Source organism: Amaranthus tricolor, chromosome 11 (genome assembly GCF_026212465.1).
Source record: "Amaranthus tricolor cultivar Red isolate AtriRed21 chromosome 11, ASM2621246v1, whole genome shotgun sequence".
In the NCBI taxonomy this organism is placed as follows: Eukaryota; Viridiplantae; Streptophyta; class Magnoliopsida; order Caryophyllales; family Amaranthaceae; genus Amaranthus; species Amaranthus tricolor.
Genome location: NC_080057.1, coordinates 26,066,673 through 26,090,827, shown reverse-complemented (window position 1 = coordinate 26,090,827; position 24,155 = coordinate 26,066,673). Strand labels below are relative to the sequence as shown.

General features: G+C 32.2%; 3 protein-coding genes and 1 long non-coding RNA gene across 4 annotated transcripts; 1 reads left to right on the top strand and 3 right to left on the bottom strand.

The window, feature by feature from the left end:
- Positions 1–230: 230 nt before the first annotated feature.
- On the bottom strand, positions 231–4,423 carry LOC130827771 (rho GTPase-activating protein 5-like). The gene is made up of 5 exons (XM_057693616.1): positions 3,636–4,423; positions 2,278–2,398; positions 1,927–2,046; positions 1,554–1,784; positions 231–1,208 (listed from the first exon to the last, which is right to left on the bottom strand). The coding sequence occupies exons 1-5, from the start codon at positions 4,058–4,060 to the stop codon at positions 711–713; spliced, it is 1,395 nt and encodes a 464-aa protein (XP_057549599.1). The 5' UTR covers positions 4,061–4,423; the 3' UTR covers positions 231–710.
- A 1,840-nt stretch (positions 4,424–6,263) lies between these two features.
- Positions 6,264–8,533, bottom strand: LOC130827770 (probable small nuclear ribonucleoprotein G). Its single transcript, XM_057693615.1, has 4 exons — positions 8,316–8,533; positions 8,156–8,178; positions 6,609–6,730; positions 6,264–6,517 (listed from the first exon to the last, which is right to left on the bottom strand). The coding sequence occupies exons 1-4, from the start codon at positions 8,348–8,350 to the stop codon at positions 6,455–6,457; spliced, it is 243 nt and encodes an 80-aa protein (XP_057549598.1). The 5' UTR covers positions 8,351–8,533; the 3' UTR covers positions 6,264–6,454.
- A 1,161-nt stretch (positions 8,534–9,694) lies between these two features.
- On the top strand, positions 9,695–11,463 carry LOC130827769 (uncharacterized). Its single transcript, XR_009047243.1, has 3 exons — positions 9,695–9,865; positions 10,883–10,952; positions 11,384–11,463. It is a non-coding gene; the product is annotated as an uncharacterized LOC130827769 (long non-coding RNA).
- A 6,586-nt stretch (positions 11,464–18,049) lies between these two features.
- Positions 18,050–22,843, bottom strand: LOC130827768 (uncharacterized). The gene is made up of 3 exons (XM_057693614.1): positions 21,863–22,843; positions 19,121–19,289; positions 18,050–18,671 (listed from the first exon to the last, which is right to left on the bottom strand). The coding sequence occupies exons 1-3, from the start codon at positions 22,631–22,633 to the stop codon at positions 18,220–18,222; spliced, it is 1,392 nt and encodes a 463-aa protein (XP_057549597.1). The 5' UTR covers positions 22,634–22,843; the 3' UTR covers positions 18,050–18,219.
- Between the last annotated feature and the right edge of the window lie 1,312 nt (positions 22,844–24,155).

Sequence of the window (24,155 nt, the reverse complement as noted above, 5' to 3'; positions counted from 1 at the left end):
AAAATAAAATTTACAAATTGAAGTTTTAATGATAATCTTTATAAAAAAAAATTAGAAATAATAACACTTGCTTGTAACTTGTGATGATAGCATGTCACACTTTCAAGTGAATGACTAGTAAAAAAAAAGCTAGCTTGTATGTGAATATGAGCATGTAAATATTAATAGTGTTTTCTATAAATCATCGATTGGGACAAATTATCACAACAGTTTACCATGTATAAATTATATATGAATAAATCGTGAAGAAATTCATTCACTTTGCTTTCCTATTCATTAATTTTAAGGATTATCACAACTTACAAGCTCATTTTGCTCCAAAATTTTGATGATGAGAAACTCCATAAATAAGTTACATACAAACTTTGTTATTAGTATATGTGAAATTTCCAACTATACAAAGCTATTTTGCAAGTATACACCTTGACTACGAGGCTTATGTTTGTAAAAGATACAACAATCACTTCAGTTTCCTGGGGTTATAACTTCCAAACAAGTCAACAACACACAGCAAATCCACAACTCACTCGTACAAATCATCATCATCATATCCGGTATATTCAACTCATAGAAGATATGATCACATACCCAGATACCCGTATTGAAGAAGAGGAAGAGGTTCTGGCCAGTGAGACCCTCGACTCGAGAAAAATACACCCTATGAAATCGACCCCAAAATAAGGAGGCGGAGCTAATGAAGTCGACTAAATTCATTGTCGAGCTTCAATTCTCTTGTTGCTAAGTTTCACACTCGTAGCAACGATTCTTCCTTTAGTTTTCTCGGCCGACTTATTAGGCACCTGAATCAGAAGTTTTTCGTTACTGATGTTTTTAAGTCCCTTTTTGGTTGTACAAGTCCGAACACTTTTACTATTCTTCTGTTTGTTGGACGACTTAGTTTTAATGTTGTCTTCAGGCGGAACACTCTTGTCTCTAGCGGAATCCTCTTCTTTCTCGACTGAAGTGGTTCCGTTCATGGGTTCAGAAGTGTGGACTTGTGCAACATCTGGCTTGCTTTCATTATTCTCCTCGTGGATGGTGTGCAAGCAGGTGCGACAATGGCTGTCACCTGAAGGATCCCTGCTGTAAGATTCAAGATCGGAATCTAATAACGAATCTTCCCTATCTTTTAGTGTCCTTTCGACGAGTGTTTTCAAGAAATTCATCACTTGCACTGCGTGCATTAGCGCTGTCAAAGGATCTGCCATCTGCAGTGACGACAAATAGAGTTTTTTTAATCAAAATAAAACACAAATCGAGTAGAATACGATTTACGAGAACATAGTCAACCAACCAATGATCATATATTCATATACGGTATTTGGAAAAATAGTTTGAATGGTCAAACCGTCTAACGCTCTCTGATAGCTGATAGTTGGTTAAAGCATCTTGTTATAAACCATGTGATCTAGAACAATCAGCTCCCACCAACGTGTCTAAAATCAGATGATCAAATCAGTTATCAGCTATCAGCTATCAGCAGTTTTCCAAACACCCCATATTCAATAAATTCAAGAGTGCGCACACGATATAGAACAGTCGATTGAACTCACATGGGTCATGTTCGGAGCAAATACCATAGCAACATTACGTGGATTCATCTTGTTCAGATATTCAAACTCCGCAACATCAGCCATTACATTTACAGCCCAATCCAAGAGAGCAGCTTCTGTAGGCGGAAGAAGCCTCGCAAGCTGAAAGCACTCCTCTTCCGTTTGAGATTCCACGACTTGCTCGGGTGAAAGACAGTCCAATATACCAGTTGGAAGTTCTCTGAACCAAGCCTAAACATCATAAACACAAAATAAAGTGGTTGCAATTTACTCTTCTTAATACAGACTAGACATGCCTCGTGAATCAAGGTGTTGCCTCAGCAAACCGAAAACAATTATATTCGATTGCTCGTGATGATGTCTTTAGCATTACCTTTATTAAACCGGCCAAGCAATGAACATCAACATCATCCGGAATTAGCCCTCGGTTTAGTTGATCTCTAACATATTCTTCTTGCCCATTATCAGGATTGATTCGGAAAATTCCCTCCGCCTAAAAACACATATCGTTTGCATTCAAACAACTTAATTATCAAGGCCAATTACAGGGAATTCTAGAGCATGGCTCGGGTCATTCGATTAAAAACCCTTTAAATATTGAATCATGTAACATATAACACCGAAGAATAGCAGTTGAACTGGTTCAACACACATGTAAAGATCAAGGACAAATTCTCGCAAATAGCTAGAAACCGTAAAGAAAAGAAAGTACCAAGGTACTTACTTGAAGACCTCCTAAAGCATACAAGCGATGTTGCATTAGCAAGAGAATCGTAGGCACACTATTTCCTCTAGTGTCAAAGGAAAGTTGCATGGAATTGGTCGAAACTCCAAACACTTTGGTACTATGACAAGAAGAATAATAGTATAATGAATACTTAAATCTTAAATCCAAAACAGTCTTCATAAGAAATCAAAGATCATACTTTACTTCAACCATTATGCAAAAATCAGCTATAAATCATCCTAGTTAGCAATATATTTGTGCATTTTTGAAAATCCGATACCCATAAGGTTAATTATAATGAGTCATATTTAAACCAATCGATAAATCCTGTGATGTAAAGGTGAAAAAAATCGCATTTTGGGTCGTATCAAGGGATATCTTATGGATTTGAGCAATATTTAGGTGTTACGATAACTACATCACTGTTTCCTTACCGTAATCGCGACTGTTTCCGTATTTTTTGCACTATGTAATGACTATCAATCGGAAATACCATACTCGAGTATTGTTCTTGGGGTGTACACATTCGACTTATTGATTCTTGACCAACAAAAGAAACACTTGCACCCCAGCAATTCAATTTAGAGAACCCAAGGGGAAGACTGAGGAGCCACCTCTATTACATTTATGCTCTATGATCAAATTTGTAGTATGATGTAGTATAAAAATGCGGTAATGGTCGTGTTCTCAGTAACAGACATGGTAATGTGGTAACAAGAATGGTGTGGTTATTGTAACGATAAATATCAGCCAAAAGCATGAGATATACCTCAAAACGCTCAAAACGCCCAAAACGCCCAAAAATGCAGTTCTTTTAACACCTTTATAACGTGAATAACGTGAGAATTATCGGTTCAATGTATTAAAAACCTTTACAACGCGGCTAGTGTGACACGTTGCAACCTTGTTTGCACTATGGTATGAAAGATGGTAACAACAGCCAAGATTATGCTTCTCATCAGCAATCAGAAACACAGTAACTCAAATCATAGCCAAGGATTCTAAGAATACAATAAAGGCTAACAAAAATTAACAAAGGGTATAGATAAATCTGATATAAGTTTCAAGAAACACCCTAGTTTTAAAAACCTTATGTTTCAGGTCAGATGTTTCGGGTCGGTTTGAATATGATTTTGTTTCGGGTCGGTTTGAAGATGATTTTGTATCCATATTGTTTTCAAGGTAATTGTAAATCATTTTTGAATTCGGACTAAATTTCGGGTTATCGGGTCTGTTTTGAATGCCTTTAACCATATTCAACTAAAATTGAGAAAAAATAAGTTGTTGAGAACAAATCCCAATCCAAACTACCAAATCATTCAAACAAATGCATCTAAAAAATTGTAAGAAATTACCTAGCACTAGGAGCTCTTCTAGGAACATCAGGCTCAAATTCAATAGGGAGACCAAGAAACCCATTGAATCTATCAAAAGTGACATGGACAACATGCCTTACATTTGAAGGTAATCCAATTTCCATTCCACCCGAAGAAGCAGAAACAGAAGAAGATGAGGATGAATCAAAAAAACCTGTTTTAATCTCACAATAAGAACACCCAAAAACAGATCTCTTAAAAGCTGTTACAAACAACCCAATAAACTTAAACTGATAAAAATCTCTTTCTTCTTGAATTTGTGTATTGTTGTTGGTATCTAAAACAGCAACTACAGAAGACAAAGGAGTAGTCTTGATGAAATTGTGTTGGTATAAACCATCATTTCTTGTGGGGTCATATTGTATTGAACTTATACTTGAAGATTGTATTACTTCTATACTCATTTTACCTTACAAAATAAAAAATACCCACAAGTATTCAATCTATTTTTGGAAAAAAAATGATCTTTTAGGAAATTAAGTGCATATAAAGAAAGAAAGGTGGGATTTTTGAGTGAAACTTTTAATGGTGAAGAAGTTGAGTTGGATTGAAGAAATGGTAATCTTAAGGAAGGTGGGACTAACACATCATCAAAAAAATTATTTTTTACAAATTCATATTGGGTTATGGCTTTAATTTGCTTTGAGCCTTAATTGGTACCATAATATGGGAATTTATAGGGATTTAGTGTGCTAAAAACAGAGAATGAAACAGAGAAAGAATGGTGCTGTTTGTGCCATTGTCATATCGGAGCAATAAATAAAGATGAATTAAGAAGAAATAAGTAATGTCACTAATGTGTTATTAATATCAGCTGGTCTAGATCGTGTTGTTAATAGAAGTATTTCTAAACCAATTCATTAAAGATTAATATCGATTTACTGTATTTTTAATATCTATATAAATTATCCTTAATGCGTATTTATAATATCTTAAATATCTATTTATATCATTCTTAATACCTACTTACAGTATTTTAAAAATATATAATGAGTAAGCCTAATGAGAGACGGTCTCTCACAATAATTTGTGTATTAATATAGTGGAGTTTTTTCATTCTTTTAACTAACAAGTATTAATTAATTATATATGATAATAAAGAGGGGGTGACAAATTCTGTTACTAAAAAATAAGTTGAATTTTATAAGTTTAGGTAAAGTTCAATAAAAAAAATAGGTTATATTAATTAAAAATAAGTTAAATTCAATAAAAATAAGTAAAGTTAGTAAAAATAAACTGAGCTCAGTAAAATTTATGTAAAGTTGGTAAATTAAGTAGATCACAATTATATATTTTTTTTAAATAACAAAATATAAGATATAATAATTTTTATTTGTTGAATGCATTGAGAAATCAAGCCGCCATCTAAATCAAAAGGTTTTAAAATCTTGGAGTTCTTTTTTAAAAGAAATGTAATTCCTTCGTTTCATATTAGTTGTAATATTAGACAAAATGCCACTATTTATTCATCACCTTTTAATTTGTCATTAGTTTTTAATCTATAAGTTGAAACCTAGTTAAGTGAAATTTTATTTGATTCATCTCATTGCAAAAATTATTAATATTAAATTTTTATAATTTTTTATTATACATAATTAAAGATATTAAGAATTAAATTAGTATATTAAACTGTGTGAAAAAGCAAACGTTGCAAGTAAATAAAGGATATAATATAATAGAAGTAATGTAATTTGATTATCAAGTAATGTCATAGGAGCACTATTACACAAATAGGGATAACATTAGCTTTTATTTTATTTTTTGTTGAAAAGTATATTTGATTTTATACTTTCTTTGTTTCTTTTCATTGTTTCTTATTGCTAATCGATCACTTTTAATTAGTATTTTATTCTTAATTCACAAATTAAAACATAGTCAAATAAAATCTCATTTGATTCGTCTCAATATAAAATTTATTAATATTCTTTCTTGTACTCTAGAGTTTTTAATTACATACAATTATCACTATTAAGCTTAAATTAGTGCATTTATAAACATGTAAAAATCAAATGAGATATTTAAAATATCTTATATTATGTATATTTTTCAATAGCATTCAAAATGATAGATAAGAGTACCACCAATTTTGGATAATTTAGGAAAGATGCATGGTATTCAAGTAGTAGGTAATGTGTTCAATACCATTATTAAGTTCTTGGTTACCTATGCAAACCAACCATCACTGCTCACTACCACCCTTTGTAATTCTTTAATGAAACTAAGTTCATATCCATTTGGTCCAACTTAAATCAAGGGTTATTATCCCTACCTCATTAGGACATTATTTTATTATACTATTATATTTCATTTTAAAAATAATTATGTGACAACGAAAAATATAGCAAATCTGATTAGGACAAAAATATATATATAAGCTATTCTATCATGACAAATCCTCTTGAGATTCCCTTTCATTGTCACATATAACCTTTTAGCTGTTTTAGGTATATGTTTTTATTGCCCGAGTTAAAAAAATAAAAAAACTATTCACTACCGACTACACTTTCTTTGTAAAGCTTTGTAAATCTTTATCAGAATTGCAGTAACATACTTCTTTGTCTCTTTAAATTTACTACAATACGAAAATCGAGGTGAAAGCTATGAATTAAACAAAACCCAAATTACATTACCAAGAACTAATAACAGAATACAAACAAACGAGTTCAAGTTTTGTCACCAAAACCCAGCTATTCCCAAAAAAAAAAAAAAAAAAAAAAAAAAAAAAACCACACCCCCAAGGGATCAGATTAACCAGTTGATGTCCACAATAAGAAAGCATAAACCAATGCTGGTAAAAATTACAAGTTTTTAGTTACTGGCTCAAGCGCTTCAACAGTCACGACGCTATTTCCTCTGATAACCTACGTGAAAAAGAACGCGGAGTTTAGTGAGTTCTGACGCTCAAAGAGACGTAAGTCACCAAAAGTAAGAGATCAGAATCATTCAACTTACCACCATGCCTATCTCATTATTCTCATTGCCGTTAACTTCCACTGTGTTGTCAACCACGAGATTCATAAACTGATCAAAACCGCGAAGTGTGCCCACTACCATCCTATTTGCATTCAGTTTGACTGCAAGAGAAAAAGAAGAGGATCACAATTAACATACAGACTAATTTCTGTTATTTGAGGTATCGGGTTTAGTTTTTAGGGGACGATGTTGAACGCTAGGTAAGCCAGGAACAAAAATCAAGTCATAAAATCATTGTAGAAGAGAAACGGTAAATTGTTCCTTCCGCAACAAAGACTTTGCATACAAAAACTTCTCATGTGCACAATTCCGCTCGAACTAAAACCTCATCTTCAAAAGACACGAAATTGTATTCCCAAAAGAAAGTTGTTCGTTATGCAGCAGGAGTTTGACACAAATTGGAATCTCTATAAGCGTTGGTTGTCGGTTAGCCTAACAAGCACTGCCCTATGAGAATTAAGGGTAGTCCCTTTAAGTAAGCAAGGATTTATGTTTGGTTTTCTACACAAATCATGACTAGAGAATAGGAAACATATCTCATCCCTTGCATAACCGGAACTTAATGACCGAAAGCAACAAATATATTTATCCATCGTGTTATGCTAAAAGTTGAAATATAGCTCATCAAACACATAGACGTATGCAATTAAGTCAAAAAAATAACAGTCGATTCACTAAAAGCCCCACCCTTGTCTAGGATACGTCCACGGGGCAAATCATTTGATTAAAAACTATACTAATAATAAATTGTATAACATATAACACAAAAGAATGGTTAATATGTTTGTTTTACCACATGCAGAGATAAGTGTTTGGTCCACCCGACACTAGATCTTGGATTTGCACCGCTAATCTTGTTCTGTTTGATGACTTGTAATGGGTTATCATGCTTTTCAATCACATACAAAGACTGTCCAGAGGTGACACTGTAATAACTATTAGGCCGTAACCATTTGTCACATAATCTCACCTTGGTCCACTCGTGTGGACACGGGACACCCGTAAGCTCGGGCCCACAAACCCACGGGTCATGAGCGTTAGACTTCCACATACACTTGGTGAGGTTCAATGATTCCCAAAATCAAATGGCAGTAGGAGGATTAGCTCACCCAATATATATGCAAGTCCACAACTCACTATTTTATCGACGTGGGATCTTGTCTCACATGTGAAGCATTTCCAACAATAACACATGCAAATTAGAACTATCAGTCTATCACCCCCGATTCCCAAACAACGCAAATATAACTACCCAGATAAACCCTAGATGCAAATTAGGTCTAAAAAACCAAATTCAAAATTAAATGTCTAAAATGCTCAAAATCCATCCACCACTTCAGCAAACTAATAATCACCAAATAAAATCCCCTAACTGCTACAAATTCAAAATTTGGGCATCAAATTGTAACTCTTAAAAAAAATTCTTCACCCGAGTATTAGCGCTACAATAATCCAAAGTTGTAAAAAACATGATTACAAACACTACCCAGAAAAATTAATGAGTAATAATGGATAAAGAAACTTACTTTGGAGCTTCTTGTCCATGTATCTGAAACCCACCCCAAAAACAGAGAAAAATTAGCAATAAGATGATAAATAATAATCAATATAGCAGAAAAGAGAAATTAAAAAAAATTAAAAAGAGAGAGAGAGAGAGAAGAATTGGCATATAGAAAGAATACTGACTTCTTGAGATCTGGAGGTTGGCCTGATCTACTCATCTTTAAACCCTAGAACAGTAGAGACTGAAGAGCAATTGGGGGTGGATTTCTTGGGGTTTTAGGAAGTCTGGAAGCGTGAATGTCTGAGTCATTTCATCATAATTTAAAGATTTTAATTTAATATAGAAAAAAAAGCATCTGACAATCCGAATTTGGTCAAAATGATTATCAAGTCAAATTCTCTTGATATGATTTCATATTTGTAGGTGACTTGATTAAAATGGTTATATACGTGATATTAATTTTTTGACGTGATTATACACGTGGAAATACATTTTGCATGAAGTAGTCATGCCAACAATTAATTTTATATGAACTTCTATTTGATAAAGGTAAAGCTATTTAAGCTAATTGAATGTTGATTTTTTTTAGTTTTATGAAAAAGTAACTAAGTAGTAATTTTTTGTGATTTTTCATTTAAAAATTTTTTTTTTCTAAAAAACAACCAACACAATAACTAATAACTGATTTTATCAAAGTTCTTTGTTAACATATGAGTTTTACAACTAGCTTAATAACCAAAAAAATCTAATTGATGTTAAACAAGGTAAATGAAATAAACATTGTTAGACTACCCTTTATATTCAATCACATTGATTTAATTTATTTTAGGAGTTGGTTTTGTGTGAATTTAATGCACACTAAAAGTGTGCATGCACCAACTTTAACTTAGTGAGTATTGATTAGAAAGTGTGGGTTAGTGAAATAAAGAATAAATAATATAGGCTAGTGAAGAGCCGACTAAGAAGTTATGCACAATAAAAATAGTGTACACTAGGTCTATATTAGACTTATTCTTGATCTTATTATTTATTGATTTATGAATAAGTTAGAAAACCCTATAAGAAAAAAGAAAGAAAAAATTAATTTTTCACGTAAATGATGCAAATCAAACTCTTATCACAACTCCAACTCACAATGGTAAAAAAAATAAGCCCTCAAGCACTAGCAAAACCCAACTCTCATTATTTGATTCGCATTTTTTGTTCACCAACTTGTTCGTTTATTCGCCCACTATTTGAAATTAAAACTTATAAAGTTACTTTTATCAGATCAGAAATTTCATTAAAACAGATAAATAGACAGTATGTGTGTAACATTTGGAAAATTAATAATTTAAAACGAGTGAGTTAAGGAAAATTATTAATGTGAGAATGATCTTAAAAACACATGACATAAAATATTCTCAATTTAATTCCCCTTTTCTTTTCCTCTTCTTTCAAATTGAAAAAAAAATTAAAAATAAAAAATAAATAAATAAATAATATAAACCTCCTCTCTTCTTCCTCACGTGTACCAACCCAAAACTACCAGGCAACCATTTTTCTTCTCCCTCCTATTTGTATGAGCATATCAAAACCCAAGAACCAAGAGCACCTTCCTCATTCACGCCATTCCTTCTAAAATTGGCAGAGTTCTTGGTCTTCTTTCTTATTCAATCCATTGATTTTCGAGTAAACCAAGTTCCATGGAAGCCTTACTCTTCTTGTTGATTGTTGGTGTAAACAAACTAAGGTTTGAATCTCTCAATTTCTATTTGTAATTTTATTCTATTCTTCTTTAATATTCTGATTTTCTCCTCAAGATTCGAACCCTAGCCATCTTTGATTGGAATTTCATGTAATATCAACATCCTTGTAGGATTTTATTCCATTGAAGTAGAAATCAGCAAGATAGCAATCGAACCCTTTCCTTTCCCAAGTCTCTGTCCAGGCGAAATGGGGAAAAACAAGTGGAATTTGGTCTTGTTTGTTTAAGCATCGAAAATTCAAGACAAACATCAATTTTTGAAGCCTGTTTTGTTGTGTTCCTTGCTGATCATCAAAACAGAAATTAAACCCTTCTTGATTTCTTTTCTCTTCTTTCTCAATGTTTGTGTTTTTATTCATATGAGGTTGATTTCATTGGCATACTTTCACTTGCATATTCCTTTACCATGTATTAAGCCTTAAAATTTTGATGAATCTTAAAAATTTGTATGAGTAAATTGGATGAGTTCTTAATTGAGAAATTTGTGGGAAGTGTGTTACTAGTAAGTTATGTTATGATGAAAAATTAGTTGTAGATTATAATTTTAGTAGGAGCCTACTTTAATGACTTGGTTTTGATTGGTTAGCGTTATTAGATGGTTTTGAAAGAATCTAGAGTTTGTGTGGAAATCATTAGTGATTGGATGAATTAGCTGTATTTTCTAATTAGATGGTTTGTCATTCTTGATTTTGGTCTCTTGGATTCTTTTAAATATTCTTGGTTTTGAGTCTAGATGAACATAGAAGTGTTTGAATTAGAAATGCAAAGGAAATATGGAGACGTATGATTTTTATAAGAATATAAGCTAGTCTTAAACAAGGTTATACATTTTGATGATTTTGGGGGTTGGAGTTGGAATTTGCGCAATCTTTGTAATTAGAAATATTAGAATAAAAGCTTGAACTAAGATGTTGTCGTAGGAGGAGATGCAATGAGTTATATGAACCTAGTTTGTAGTATCATCATATTCTTTGTTGTGATGTTATATTTGTTATGCTTCAGGAGGCGACATCATTAAGGAACCCTTCTGGTGATCGCGAAGAACCAAATTTAACTACTTGAAGCGTTCTTGGTGAGTAGTAGCAGTCCCTTAAAAGGTCTAGCCAGACTACATTCTTGAAAATGAACTTTTTACTAAAGCTCTTTTGAATTGGAAATTGTTGAGACAAATGTTGTTGTGAATGCTTATGTTGATATTATGATATGGTCAATGGATCGGGCTTGCGAGCTGGTCATTGACGGAGTTGAGGAACATTGTTCCCTGCTCCCTATTTTTGAAGCGAATTGTCATTCAGATATTGACTGACTTCACCTGAGAGTGACATAGTCTTAGAGCTATAGGGCACCTCTCAAACTAGACTCCCTGTGCGCACATAGATCTAGGAAACTGATGTTGCTTTTAAACCTATGATTTGAATTACTGTGTTTTGTTGTTTTGGATTGTTACTTCTCATTCAGTTTAATCTGACCCTCTGTGGTTTCCAACTTTTAATTTGTCTACAGATCGGAACTAGTTGAAAATAATGGATTAGCGGAGGTGATTAGAGGTTCCAAGGATGTATATAGAGCTGAGCACGTAGGAATTTGTAGTTTTGTATTAGGATTTTGGATAAATGTAAATTTGATTTGGTTGTGTTTGTTATATTGGACTTGTAAAGAATTGTATGATTATCTTGTATTTTAGTCAGATGCTTGTTTTGAGATTTAGCTGAGTTAGTTACGTTAAAGAGTTGGTGACCCCTTTTGTTCAAGTTTTGGAAGTGTGATTTCAGTTTCTTGGACCCCGTGATGACCCTGTTTACTTTGTCAACGGTAAGTCGGGTTGTTACAATGTGTAGCAGGGTCGTTTTAAGGGTAGTTTTGAGGTGCAACCGCCTGGGGCCCAGCTCATAAAGGGGGCCCAAATTGAATTAATTCTTATAATTAAAAATTAGTATTTGCATAAGTAGTTCTAGCATGGATCGAACTGGCAGCATTAGATTTCTCAGTTAAGCGCATGTTTACTAAACTACACAGTTAATGAAAAAATAACCGAAATTTTACTTATATAAGGGATTTTTTTTATTTTTCGCCTAAAACGCACAAATTGTCAGGAACGATACTATTTATTGTGTAGTTGTTGGACATATGATCCAATCAATCACAAGTTCACAACCCACATTGAGTAGCAATGTGCACCTCCCCAAAACTAGATTGGACTAGTATCAGAATGGATTGAGATGTAGTTTGAACGATTTGGGCTTGATTCGTTTGGAATCAAACTGACTCATTTAGTCCTATTCAATTTCTTCTAATTTATGCTGCTTGGATTATTTGTCTCCATTCTCGAATAAATATTACTTATTTAATATTCATTATTTTTTATTGCTTTTGTGTACACATAAAATGAATTAACATGTACTTTGTTATTTAAAATACGGGGATTCATATACACCTAAGATTATAATCAATCACTTGCTTACTTACGAATAGGACTTAACTTCCTAATTTTTATCCTATATGTGTCTATGTCTAATGTTGGTAATAGAATCTATATTGTATATTATATTTTCTATATGTAAAATTACTTTTAATTTTTTGATTTTATTTTCAAATTTATCAGAAAATTTGTAATTTGTAAATAATATGAAACAAACTGTGTTCTACTCAAAATTGATTTAGTACATAAAACCCTTAGTCGAATGAATTTGACTCCAACTCTAACTCAGGTTAACTTTTTTAAAATGAATAGTTTGTAAATGATAACTACACTAAAAGTGGGTGATGAGTAGCTTTATTTATTTGGTGTTCTAAAAGTGTTTAATGTTTAGAGTTTAGGATAATCCTCTATAGACAAAAGAGGAATGAAAAAACAATTTTCATATATGTAATGAGAATCAAGTCCCTATCGTAAAGTAAAATGAAAATTTTCAACTAATACCAAGTCAACTCATATGTATAATTATTTATTATTTATATAGTGATAATATTAGTTCTGATTTGTCATTAATGGTGACCCTAGGACCTAGATCCATTGTTTTATCTCATTTGCTTTTGGCACGAAGACTAATAAATTATATACAATAAATTAAAGTAGAAAATATTTAAAAACAAAGAGAATATATAAAATTGAAAAGTGTTTAGATCATACTAAAATTATAAATAAGATAAATATATTGAAACGAACTTAAATAGAAAATGAGACAGATTCATCTGAGATAGAGCAAAACGCAATCCTTAGCTCTATGCACGTCCAATGATATGAACATGCTCTCTTAAATTTTGGGTAGCCGTACTTGGTCGTATACTTTGAGGTCTCACGTTGTGGGGCTCAACTCTTGTACCATGTTTGGTTTTTTCAAGTGATTTAAACCTTTGCTTTCAAATCTTGATGATTTCCTCCCTCTTAGGCTCTTATATTTAAGTAAACAGCCGGCAACAACCAACTACCCAACAACATTCTGCCTAATCATCATTTTTGTTTTACTTCTTACCCAACAATGTGTGTTCGGATGGGTGATGGATTGGCGACATTTGGATTAAATGTTAAAGATGATCAATAAATTTTGAACTTATGATGATCTGTTAGTTATAAAAAGAATAATTTTACAATTAATTCAATCATTATTTTATGTTATTTAATGGTGCCATTTTACATATTTATTATATTCGAGAAGAAAGATAGAGCAACGAAGCTCCCTCCCACCCATTCTATGTTTCGCCAATGGTTCGAATTGATCGAGTATGTAACATATTTGGGGTTATAACCATTATCTTAAGTTTTTAGCTAGTTACTTTGGATGACTCCTTGACGTTGTATTAGAGCGACATATTATATACTCTATCGTGTTTTTATACGAGAGTTATTTAAGTTAGAAGTGTGAATGTATGGATGTAACACCTAATTTCTTCATACCTGGCAAGATATATGTCACTTAAATGTGGAATGGATTAAGTGATTTGAACTCGAGACCTTTTATCGTGTACGTTGGCTATTAACATCATGTCAATAAATTATTTCAGCCAAAAGGTTAAGTTGATTGTAAGTTTTAACTCTTTAATTTTTGGATATATTGTAAAGTGACGCTTTGAATCATTTGTGTTTCTTATTTATTTGAAGTCACTGATAATATTCGCAATAATGGTCAATCAAAAAGTATATCTTTTATTAGTGAAGTTAAGTCTTTCATATCTAGCCTAAATAATAATTGGTGTTAAGGTATTAACATGTTATTTTTAAAAGTCTTATAATTTTGACACCAAGATAAAATTTAACACGAAAGGTTGAAGAATTTGGGAAGGAAAAGGGTAGTGAAAATCAAATTTGAGTTGATCATAATAAAAGTGATGCATATTCCAACTAAAACAAGATCTGAGTATCTATCTCATTTATACCATTGACATTACTAACTTTGCTATAAGAAAGTTGGTCCCTAACTAATACTATAATTAAGTAATAACCAAGAGGATATAGTCGCATAAGACTAATTATAGTATTGTAATTATCTTTGATTATTGATAACTTAATCCATGATTGAAGGATGTTATAAGTTATATGAGTAGTTGGTGATACATCAATGTCCTAAGTCTTAAGGACTATACTTTCATTTCCCCTTAAAGAGTACTATTCTGTACCAAATATTTATGTCATGCTTTGAGTTTGATGGAGTCTATTATCAGTTGACAAGTATATACTAACCCATGTGCCTATTCAAGAGAATTGAGGTGTGTAGAGTACATTAATACTTAAAACGGACCAATTTAATTAAAAATTTAGTTATTTTAATAGTTTAGAGTACATTTGATATTACTATAATTTTATTTTTAAAGTCATACGATGACAAACAGGCCCTTTAGTTTCAACATATATATGTTAATTATCTATAAATATATCACATTGCATACTTCAAATTTAAGAAAACTAAAAATAAATATAACAAAGTTAATTACATTAACCAACGTAAAATTTGGTAATAATTTCTCTTTTTATTTTATTTAGGTAGTATAATTAATATTTACAGTTTTACACTTATCTATCTTATTAAAATTGTTGTATGTATCAGATTAATTTTTAAATAAAATTTAGAACCAAAACACATATTTTGAACAAAATTTAGTGATGCACCTACAAACTTTACAAGTCTAACTAATTAACATATATACGTAACAAACCTAATTGGTTCAAATTAGCAAAGTTTTTTCCTAAACTCAATTAAATCCAAGGAAATAAAGAATATTCACCAAACCATTTACATTTTTAATTTTATATTTTTCTTTTCAATTGGGAGAACTTAAAATAATAAAAATGATACAAACTAAAAAATTAAAATTTATCTTAACTAAAATAAATTTCAGTTTTCTCAAGTAAGATTTTAAGTTTGATTCTCACATAATCTTTATTTTCCGGTGGACCTAACCTATAACAACAAAATTGGCACAAACTAAAAGAAATGAACTAACCAATTCCCCTTAAAGAATCAACAAAGACCAAATAGAACAACCATAATGATTGAATATAGACAATATTTTCCATTTTCTATATTGTTTCAAGTCAACATAATGCCCTTGAAAAAGACATAAATACCCCTTATTCTTGTATATTTCCCAATTCACAAATTGCAATATATACCTCTCCAACTTGCATTCTCTTTTCCTCTATCTTAACATTCAACAAACTAACCCAATTATTTTTCCCTCTTTTTCTAAACATGTTGAAGAAAATTAGAGTAAAACCTTTCACTAGTCTTGCCAAGAAAAGCAAGACATCCATCCAAGAATTTGATCATCGTCAATTTTTGTTAGTCAAAGGATCCTCCGAAGATGGATTAAGCCCCGCAAAAACTCCAACTGGATTTTTCGCAGTATATGTTGGAAAGGAAAGAGAAAGAGAAAGATTCGTCGTTCCAACGAACTTTCTTTCTCATCCCCTCTTTAAAATTTTGTTGGAAAAGTCATATGATGAGTTTGGATTTGAGCAACAAAATGGTATTATTGTTCCATGCAGTGTTTCGACGTTTCAACAAATAGTCAATGCCGTAGAGAGTAACCATGGAAAGTTTGACATGAAGAAACTCTTTGAAGAATTTGTTTAAATACACTTACTAAACAACCTATTTATTATTAACTCATAAGTCTAAGCTTATAATCTCATTGGTAAACCTACTTCTATTAATGATATGTAGAAGCTTAAGGTTTCATTATAGTTGAATTAAAGGGACGCAATGATGTCACTTTTTGCAATTAATTAAGTCTCTATGATGCTTTTATATATATAGGAATTATATGTTTTGAGAACAATTTCTAAGGGAGAATGATTAAGAATCTCCCATGGATTTAAGTATGCTAATTGTTATTAGAGGATGTAATTACTAATTAGACTTGTTCAAGATCGCTAAAAACATGTTACTCATCTTCTTAAAAGGAAAAAAATTGAAATTAAAAATTGTTGTTTCAATTTTAATTTCAACATTGAGATATTATTTTAAAAAAATTATTTTTAGAGGCATCTTATTCTAAATCTATCAACTTTGAGTTTGTCCCGCTTAGTGTTTTAAGTAGCATTTAGCTATTTATTTTAGTTAAAACGCTACTTAAAAAATATTAGTATTCGCCAAAATAGTGTTTAACGGTTTAACAACAATTTACAATATATTATTATAGCGTTTGAAGAAGCAGTAGAAAACAAAGTGACATTTATGAAAATAAATATACAAATTTCAAAATAAAAAATAAAAGAAGTCTATAATTTTTCAACAGCAAACAAATTTTTTTCAGTCAAGACTCCCTAATTTTATAAGAGAAAAAAAGCAATTTATTGTTGTGCCTCTTTTTTAATAGATTTGTGGGCACTTTATTTTGACTTGCAGTTTATAGTTTGCTCTTTAATTCAATTGCTAATTTTTATATATTTTATTGGATATGTAAAAAAATCTGTACGTGTTATGAATTTTGCATGATCATTTAATATTTCGCAATTGAATTTTGCTCTACCAATTGTTACCCACAGTCCACAACAACCTAGATACGTACTGTTACCTCATAGATACTCATATTACTAATTGCTACTCAAACTGCTAACAACTACCTTAGCTTCTCTTGACTTAATTTAATAAAGCTACATAATTTATAAAAAAGTACCACTTTTCCGAAAATATTTCGAATTTGATTTTCACATAATTTTTCTTTTCTCAGCCTTGCCATTTTGCCATTTAATAAAAAATGATAAATTTAGGAAATTATGATCATTATCCTTGTTCTACCTAATTACTTGAACATCATTAACTTGTGTAATTAGACTTAATTAAAGAATTAAAGATTTGTTGACTGTTAGTGTTGGGCATGGATTAAGTAATGTGTCTGTCAAAGCAAACCATTTTGATAGTTGTATAGACTTCGACTCAAAACCGACGACCGTAACTTCCGTACTTGGTAATTCAACAATTGAATGACTTTTAAACTCAATTATTATTACAAAATACTTCATGTAGATAAAACCAAAAATGTGAGATCTAAACTATTTATTTTTTATATTATTATAGTGAAAGTAAATATTTTTAAAAAGAAAATGATTTTATTAAAAGAACAAGTCTTGTATGAAACCGTCTCACCGTGAGACGGGCTCATACAAGCAGCCCGAAGTTAAATTTACATAATAGTTAACTAAATAAAAACAGTTTTTTCATCAAAATTTAAGAAATTTAAAATTGGGCCAGCCTATATTGATCCGTCTCACGGTGAGACGGTCTCAATAAAGAATTTGTCTTATTAAAAATATATTTGACATAAATTGTTAAGAAAAATATATGTATAAAAAGTTAAATATGAAAATACTAAATGTTAAATAACCGACCGTGATGTGATTTTATTATAAATTTCAAACTCAATGCCATTTTGATGATACTTTTGATTTTATATTATAACAAATTAAAGAAAAATAATATTCATAGCCCTACTGTGCATAAAGAATTAATAAAAATAAAATATAAAACATTATTAATATGAATTGACACGAAATCTGGTAATAGATTCCGACTTTAACATAATTTTAGATAGTATAAATGTATAATCAATGTTTTATATAATTTCAAAACGTTATCTAATTTATAATTTTAAATAAAAATCAAGTTATACACTCATTGTCAAGTGCCCTAATCATTTGTTAGCAAGATCCCAAAAATAATTATAGAGTAATTATCAATAACCCCAAACTTGTTTTATTCAAAAAATGTAAAATCATTCGGTAAATTTAAAGCTACAAAAATAAAATAATAGAGATATCAAAAACAAAGCTGAAGGGATGTTAAATCATTTAAATTATTTCCATTGCTACTCAATACAAATTATTTCTTATAATTTACAACTTACAAGCACTCAATAAGAATTCTCTTCACATCATCAATCAAGGATTGCATTTGTTCTCTTGAATGCAAGGGAAATGGGTACACACATGCACAATCCAGTTTGCCATGCCTAATTGTATCAAATATGGCAATGGTTGGGCCCACGCCATGAGTCGAAGCACAACCTAAGTAGTCTTCTATCCCGAGTTCCTTATTCTTCTCGTTTGCTTCATCATTGTCAATCACTGGATCTTCAAAAACTGAGATGAAGGAAGTTCTTAATGATGATGATGGAGTCAAACCTGGGTTTTCAATGGCTCGGCACATGAGAAAGTTAAGGTCGGCCATGTCTAAAAAATGCTTGTTTGAGTTCTTGGCGTCTGCAAAAGATGTGTATGTCCTTCTTGCGAGTTCCCACAGCTCCTCGCCTCCCTTCAGGTCGTGGGTATTGAGGATGGCGGAATGGTAGAATCCTGCATCATGTATGGTGAAGCAGGCGTGACTTACAGGTAACAACCAACAAAGTTTTGTTTGTCGCTAACAGTTTATTTAGATATAAAGGGTGTTCGGCAAAATAGCTTATTGGGCAATTTAGCTTATTTTGATACAAATAGAGGATTGCGTGGTCAAACCAACTAATGCTAATGTTTGGTAAACTAACCGGTTAAAACACCTTATTGTTCATATCCATAAAGTGACTTCCACCTAGGGTTACGCAACCTTACGCAAAGAGGTTGTTTGCGATTGACCCTTGGTACCAAACATCACGTGAAAACTTCACATAAATAAGAAATACACATGATTTACAAAGTCATTTTACTATAGTCCATTAAAATCCGAGACCAGGTTTAAGAAAGATAATATTTGTATTCCTCCGCAAACCTCCGAATGCACAGCAAAAAAGAAAAAGTGTAAAGCTTACCGATATGATGGTTAGAAAGGACAGGCTCAAGAAGTTTTCGGCAATCAATTAGAGTCACCACAGCATACTTCTCCCATTCACCATCAAGAAGGGATTTGGACAGTCGTGCAGCAATCAAAGCCGCTGCTGAAAGGACTCCACATAATTTTATCCCTCTAGTCTTGCATCCCTGCAAAATTGAGTCAGTAATGTGTCTAAAAATTTTGGACACGTTCATGTGTATGGTTCTTTCGTGATACATCAAATACAGATTAATCAAAGTTTAGTTATGTAATAAAAGTGAGGATACAGCTACAAGTCAACGGCACTAGCTTAAGGATGTACTCTGAAGTAAAATTTAGGTGTTTCCACTTTCTACTATCCAGCTCATATATGTTGCAGTTCAACGAATGTCGAATGGAGTACTAGAAAGAGAAGAAAAAGGATTTGCACAGGATTTCTATTGATCTAGAGAAGGCGTGTGATAATTGGTCTTTATCAAGGTTTTGCTTTGATGAAGATAGATCATGGCAAGAAAAACGAAAAGGCATGTCATGTTAGTATACAAGTATAGTCCAAGATATGTACGACAAAATACAAACAAGGGTTAGGACCTGTGGAGGTGTGACCAAAGATTTCTCATTTGCAATTGGTTTTATCAAGGTTTTGCTTTGAATGCTTTACTATTTGTCGCAATTCTAATGAGATAACGAGACCTATTCAAGAAAAACATAAACCAACCGCCAGAGCTATATTCATTCTTTCTAAGCTTCCAGATACATAAGCTCCCTGCACAACTTGCCTGATCAACAAAATCCCATTGAACAGTGCCATATACATCACACCCAATGAGGATCTGTCTAATGTATGGTGTCCAATCAGAGAGCCAATGAATTTTCATGTTATTAGTCTAGTTGTGTACTATCAAAGATCACAATTATTTACCTAGTACCAACTTGGACCGATTTTCTGTCCTCCCTAATTGGATTATCTCTTCTCAGTACAACTAACCAACAAAATTCCCACAACAACACATAATGAAGTTTGATTCATCTAGTGAAATTTTTCTTCTTCACCATTTGATATCATACAATACCACCTACAACTCTTGCAATAGATTCCTTCCAATTAATACAAGCATCAAAGAAACTCAATCAACCCAATGAAATGCTGAATGCATTTCCTCTCTAATAATTGACTATTCAGCATGCTAAACTCAACCATATATAATTTTGATGTTCACGAATATCATCTTTATTTGATTTAATGCCACTCAGTCATCTTTGTCGTTTACTCATTTGATTCTACTGTTAAAAAAATTTTCCATTTACTACACGCTGAAATGAAAGAAACTACATCTGCACTCTACAAACAACCAAAACCAGACGCCAGAAATCTCATAAATCATAATACTAACTTAAAGTACTGGAGTTTTCAGTTTTCATGTTCTAAAAGGTTTCCTTCAATTACCTAATAAACCCAATATATAAACTACATGACGAACTAATTATTATGGAGTATATAACATATTTTCTGGGTTTAGCCATCGGCTCAAGTTTCTGACATGGTATTAGAGAGCAACTTCATGAAAGGTCAACGTTCAAATCTCATCGCAGTTAATTTCAAGTGGAATACTCAGCGCCAGGTATGTTGCATCCTCACCATCGATTTAAGCTTACTTTTGACTGAGATAATCACTTATCGAGTTGTCGTTGTCCTGTTTGGTTTTGTAGGACAATTAATTAAGAACTTAATCCCCCTGATTTAAGATTAATCAATAGTTAAGTGCTGGTGGAAGCCTGTCTTTACTATCTCGCCAAGCTATGCAATAAGATCACCAGAGAAGATGGTTGTGCCTGTAAAATGTAACAAGGGATTAGCAGGGCTCGGAATGTTTTTCCGAGGACCCACTCCGACACCCAAGTTAGTATCAATCTGAGACAAATTGCCTAATAGGTCCTTTCAGAAGTCCTTTTAGGAGCACAGTGGCTACAAGGTGGATTACTACTTAGGACTTATTTAGACGTGAGGTCTTTATGATTAATATCTGATAAATCTTCTTTTGAAGATTCGTAAGAACAATTATAATTACTCTCTTTATAACTTGTGCTATTAATGTTCTTCTAAAAATCAATGTGGGTCCTTAAAATTCAGTTATAATAACTCCTTTGCAATAAATTACTTTGAGTTCTTTGTATCTCGTGGAACATTCCTTTTGTTATTTCATCAATCCCCAAAACTCCCTTGCATGCCACTGTTATTGTCTTTGACGTATTGAGTTCTCCTTTACTTTGGTGGTTTTTCCCCTAGTTTGAATAGGGCTCTTTGTTTCTTCTGTTAACACGTGTCCCACTGGCTTGGTCAATGGATAAGTGTCTTCCAATCGCACTCTCATGCACTAATACTCTTAATGCACGTTCAATGCTTCTTCAATCTTACCAGATAAATGTTGCTAGATCTCCTTCTAATCTCATTAATTTCTCCCATATTAACGTTAATTTAATCCTCTATTGTGACTAATATTTTATATATACAGTCGTTACCTAATTCGCAATATCAATTCATAATTTGAGCAAAATTGCTTAAAAATTGCCTTTCCAAACAGCAATTAGAAAGAAAATTAGTGAATTAGGTAACAGTTGCTCCATGAAATAGTCACTTTTACATGAACATTAACAATTGAAAACAACCAAGAAGAACATATTATACATTAAACTTCAATACTCCAATACAAATAACATGATTAAAGGTGGTATACGATACCTCTAGTAACTTGGTGGTATGATCAGAATCCAACAACAATCTAACAACCCGGGAACACCTTTCCGAATTCGGGTCAACAAACTCCAAATTACTCAACCGAAACGAATTCAACGAATAACCCAGCATATCCACCCCACGAGCCCAAAAGGGTTTACTCATTTTTCCATTAGGAATACATTCTTCAACCCCCACACTCACTTCTCTCGCCTCATCATCATTGCCCACCCCATCATTCTTCATCAAAGCCGTCAATTCCTTCATCAAAGCAACAGCAGCCGTACGATCACACACTCCTGTATGAACCTTCAACATCACTGCCCATTTTCCACCTTCCATTTCATAAACACTCGCATGCATCACATCAACTGATCTCGATGAATCTGAGCGATCAAGGTTCAACCATGGATTGTTGTTTAGCTCGTGTTCTAGAAGGATCTGGAAAGAATCCACATTAGACCCACCTCCGAAATGAGATTGGATTATTGAATTCGTTGATTGAAGATCGAAAGAGTGTAAATCGAGGGAAGAAAAACAAGGGATGAGAAATGTGAATGTGGAGGTTGATGGATCAAAATTCAGTTTAGCTCGGAGAATTGGGTGGGTAATCTGGAGTTTGGTAATGGAGTTTTGGAGGAGATTGAAATCGGGTTTTCGGGTCACAAGGATGAATAATACTGTAATGCCTGTGCCGCCTGATACGGCTTTACACCAGCTGTTTTCGGTACCACCGACTGGTCGGATTTTCGCCGGAGAACCGCCGGTGTCCGCCATGGGAGGAATTAGAGATTGATAAGGGTGTGGGAAAAAGTACGGAATGATTGCTTGGGTGTTTTGTTTAGGGTGATATAATTGGATGATGATTTATTTGATTAAATAAGATAAAGATAAGTTTTGTTTTTTTCATTTGTTGCAATTTGCAAATCACATGTTTCGAGTTATGTTTAATAAACAGAAATTAAAGAAAATATTTTGAAGGCTAAATAGATGATCAGATTTTTATTAAAAAAATTAATTCAATTTGACATTTCATTTATTCTTTAAATTAAAAATCTTATTTTTACCGTTAATTTTCTTCAAAATGTCTTGTTAGTTTCCTTAAATTGTTAGTTTGTTACACCAAACTATTCACTCAAAAAAGTGCCACATATTTTAACATAATGCTTGTTCTTTTTTTATTCAAAAGGATTAAAATAAAAATAAAAAACTTTTTGGAGTAAAAACTTTTTTAGCGCCACTCATCGCCTTATGGCCTATCCATTATGTGCCATCCTCTTTTCTCTCCCTTCTGTAAATTTCTTTCCATACATCTAATGTACCGAAGTGCTTTCCATACACCTAATGTGCCAAAGTGCTTGAATAGATTTGTATTGGTTTGTAGAATCAGTCTATAATTTTTATGGACTATGGATAGTCACTGACGGTCTAATGCGCACTTGGTGTGACAAGTGGTAACAAAGTAAATTTGCAATGATGGCTGATAGTGTGTTCACTACACCTAATAGGGTTCTTTAATTGGGGGTGAGTGTAACACCTCGAGTTGAGCTTTAAAAAGGATTGATATACTACTCATATCAATAAGGTATATGTTATTTTCAAGAGAGCCTATTAGCAAAAAAAAATGCATAATTAAGTGTGCTTGGTAGATGACAATCTTAAAAGGGCTATTATGAATGGTAGGAATCTAGTCTTTATTAGTAGAAACAATTGAATACTTCATTGGTTGCAAAAGAATTCTTATGCATTTCCAAAGCAAGACCACATCATGGGTAGAAAAAATTAAGGCACTTAAACAAGCATCTAAGAGCACTTTTAATGGTGAGTAGAAAAGTATTTGCTCATTAATTTTTCTCTGCACTTTTCATTTCTACCACATTAAATTTTAAATGGAAATATTTACAAATTTAATTAATCCCATCAATGAAAAAACAATAACATCCCTCACTATTTTCTCTCTTATCTTTTTTTATTCTGCCCCTTCTTTTTACTCTCTTAGTTTTTATTTTAAAATTTATTTTGAATGGTGAGACGCTTGTGATGAAATCCCAAAATTTTGCACTCACTTATGGTCATGGTGCACAAGATTTTTGCATATGAGTTCAAATATTTAGACAATAAGATAGTACATGTGTTCGCTAATTAGGTTAAAGATTAAAGGAGGTTGAAATAAAGACTCTATGATGGAGAGTTGCATACAGGGGCGGATCTATAATGAGGTCAACAAGGTCAATTGACATCACTTAAATCAAAAATAAAATAAAATAGTATAAAGAAATTAGAGGTGATCATGGGCGGC